We start from the raw sequence: 2,234 nt of genomic DNA on the forward strand, positions 1-2,234 counted from the left end.
ACATCATAGCCATGAGGACCAGCGAAACCAAAATATCACATATTATGGCAGATCGACAACGACCAAACATTCCCAAAGGGGATGCAATACCATAGCCACTCTAGGAAAACTCGAATCTCTAAGAAAGACGGATGCTTACCATTCTTTAGCTTTAAGTCTAGCAGCTTGTTCTGCTGCTCCAACAGAGCACGCTCCTTCTCCCATAGAGCCCTCTTCTCCTCCCGCAGAGTCTGCTTCTCCTCCCGTAGAGCCCTCTTCTCCTCCCGCAGAGTCTGCTTCTCCTCCCATAGAGCCGCTCCTTCTCCTGCCAGTACCGCTTGACCTCCGGCGTTAAATCTCCACCTCGGATGATGTTCTCCGCCTTCCCAATGTCATTCTCCGCCTTCTCAATCTGGCGTTGAAATCTCGCGATATCGCCGTCCACGTCCATGGTCGCAAGTCAGAACAGGCTTTCTACAGCAGAAACTTCGCTTCTGGAAGCAACGTGCCTATTTAAAACTCATTGATACAATGATATCCTTTCCAAATTCTCTCTCTCTCTCTCTCTCTCTCTCTCTCTCTCTCTCTCTCTCGTATGTACCAACAGTCACCTTCTTCCATTTACATGCAGTTGATCCATCCACGCGGGAACTATTTGCTTTTTCAGACGCGGTCCTGATTTTAAACGTGCTTGGGAAGTGCTTACTACAATAAATAGGAGGGATAAATGCAATTGACCCATCCACGTAGGAACTATTTGTAGGAACCAACTTGCATCACTTTTTCAGTCGGGGTCTTGATTTTAAACATGCTTGGGAAGTGCTTACTACAATAAATAGGAACTATTTGCAAGAACCCACTTGCATCGCTTTTTCAGTCGGGGTCCTGATTTTAAACGTACTGAGGAAGTGCTTACTACAATAAATAGGAGGGATGAATGCACTATGAAAGATTTTGATGGTATGCCAAAGACAATTGAACTCACAAAGTCATTGATACATGATGCTTTGTCTGTGCCACAAGCTGATTGTTATTATGAGGATGTAAAGAGGAGTGAGGATGAAAAGGGTGACAATGATCCACTCACGTTCTCATCTCCGAACTTCTAGGAGGTTGCGTTCGCACTACAACTATATGCGCAACACTTCTCGTTGGCAATTCTTCACAGGTTTACTAGGTCAGAGGCTCGAATGGCATGGAGTTTTACCATGGCGCATCTTAAGGACACGGAAGAAGAGCCAGGTGTGATAGGGTTATTGCTTGTACAGATAAAGAGAATCGGTAGTAGTAAGCAAATAAGAGGAGATTCAATTGCGAAATGCCAGAAGGACAGGTATTTGGGAGCTCCTCCGGTGTTGTCGAGGATAGCATATAGAGCATTGGATGCTCTGGACAAGCTACCAAAACCTCTTATGAGCTAACCTAGCATACCTATCTCTCATAAGGTGTCCAATGTAAGCATCCCTCGACCTAAACAAGAGAGAAACTCAAAGGAGGTGATTGACCAAGAAGCTTCAGATGGTACTAGACCCCAGAAGCAAACTAGGATGAAGCTGACAACTCAAGGAGGAGGAAAAGCTACTAAGAAGGGGAAAGCATCAAGGAGGAAAACACCAACACCAATCCCTCAGAGTATGAACAATATGATCCATAAGAAGAACAAAGGCACTACAGAGCTGTTGTGGAAAATGCAGATAAGACAAGAGCAAGAAACGCTCACATGTCAGAGCAAGTGATCATTGACATAGAGTCGTCTGAGGAGGAGAAAGATCATGCTACAAAGGGTACTCATGAGACAAATGATTATGTGGAGATATTGCTATACTTGCCAAGTGATGATAGGGAGGGCGAAGAAAGAGATGAAGGAAGAGGAGAAAGATCATGCCACAAAGGGTACTCATGAGAAAGATCAATCTGAGGAGGAGAAAGATCATGCTACAAAGGGTACTCATGAGACAGATGATTATGTGGAGATACTGCTATACCCGCCAAGTGATGATAGCGAGGGTGAAGAAAGAGATGGAGGGGGAGAGTCTTCCAAATAAGAGGAAAGAGAAAGATCTAAGGAAGGTGCCCGGGATGAAGAGGGACAAGAAGAAGAAGAGGAGGAAGAGCATTTGGTATGCAAGGAAAAGAGGACAAAATATGCACAAGACAAATAGCATGAGCTGAAGCAAGAATATCACGGGCAACAAGAACCAAATTCACATCTAGGGTTGTCTTCTCAACCAGCTATGGTGCTGGTATACAAACCA

General features: G+C 44.7%; 1 protein-coding gene across 1 annotated transcript; it reads left to right on the forward strand.

Annotated features, from left to right (window-relative positions):
* The first annotated feature begins 1,297 nt into the window (after positions 1 to 1,297).
* LOC147455219 (uncharacterized) lies at positions 1,298 to 1,882 on the forward strand. Its single transcript, XM_086515222.1, is given in 3 exon segments — positions 1,298 to 1,312; positions 1,425 to 1,605; positions 1,608 to 1,882. Coding segments are annotated over 3 exon segments (471 nt in total).
* Positions 1,883 to 2,234: the final 352 nt, after the last annotated feature.

The sequence above is a fragment of the Adiantum capillus-veneris genome, chromosome 6, assembly GCF_014529385.1.
Source record: "Adiantum capillus-veneris isolate H3 chromosome 6, ASM1452938v2, whole genome shotgun sequence".
NCBI lineage: Eukaryota > Viridiplantae > Streptophyta > Polypodiopsida > Polypodiales > Pteridaceae > Adiantum > Adiantum capillus-veneris.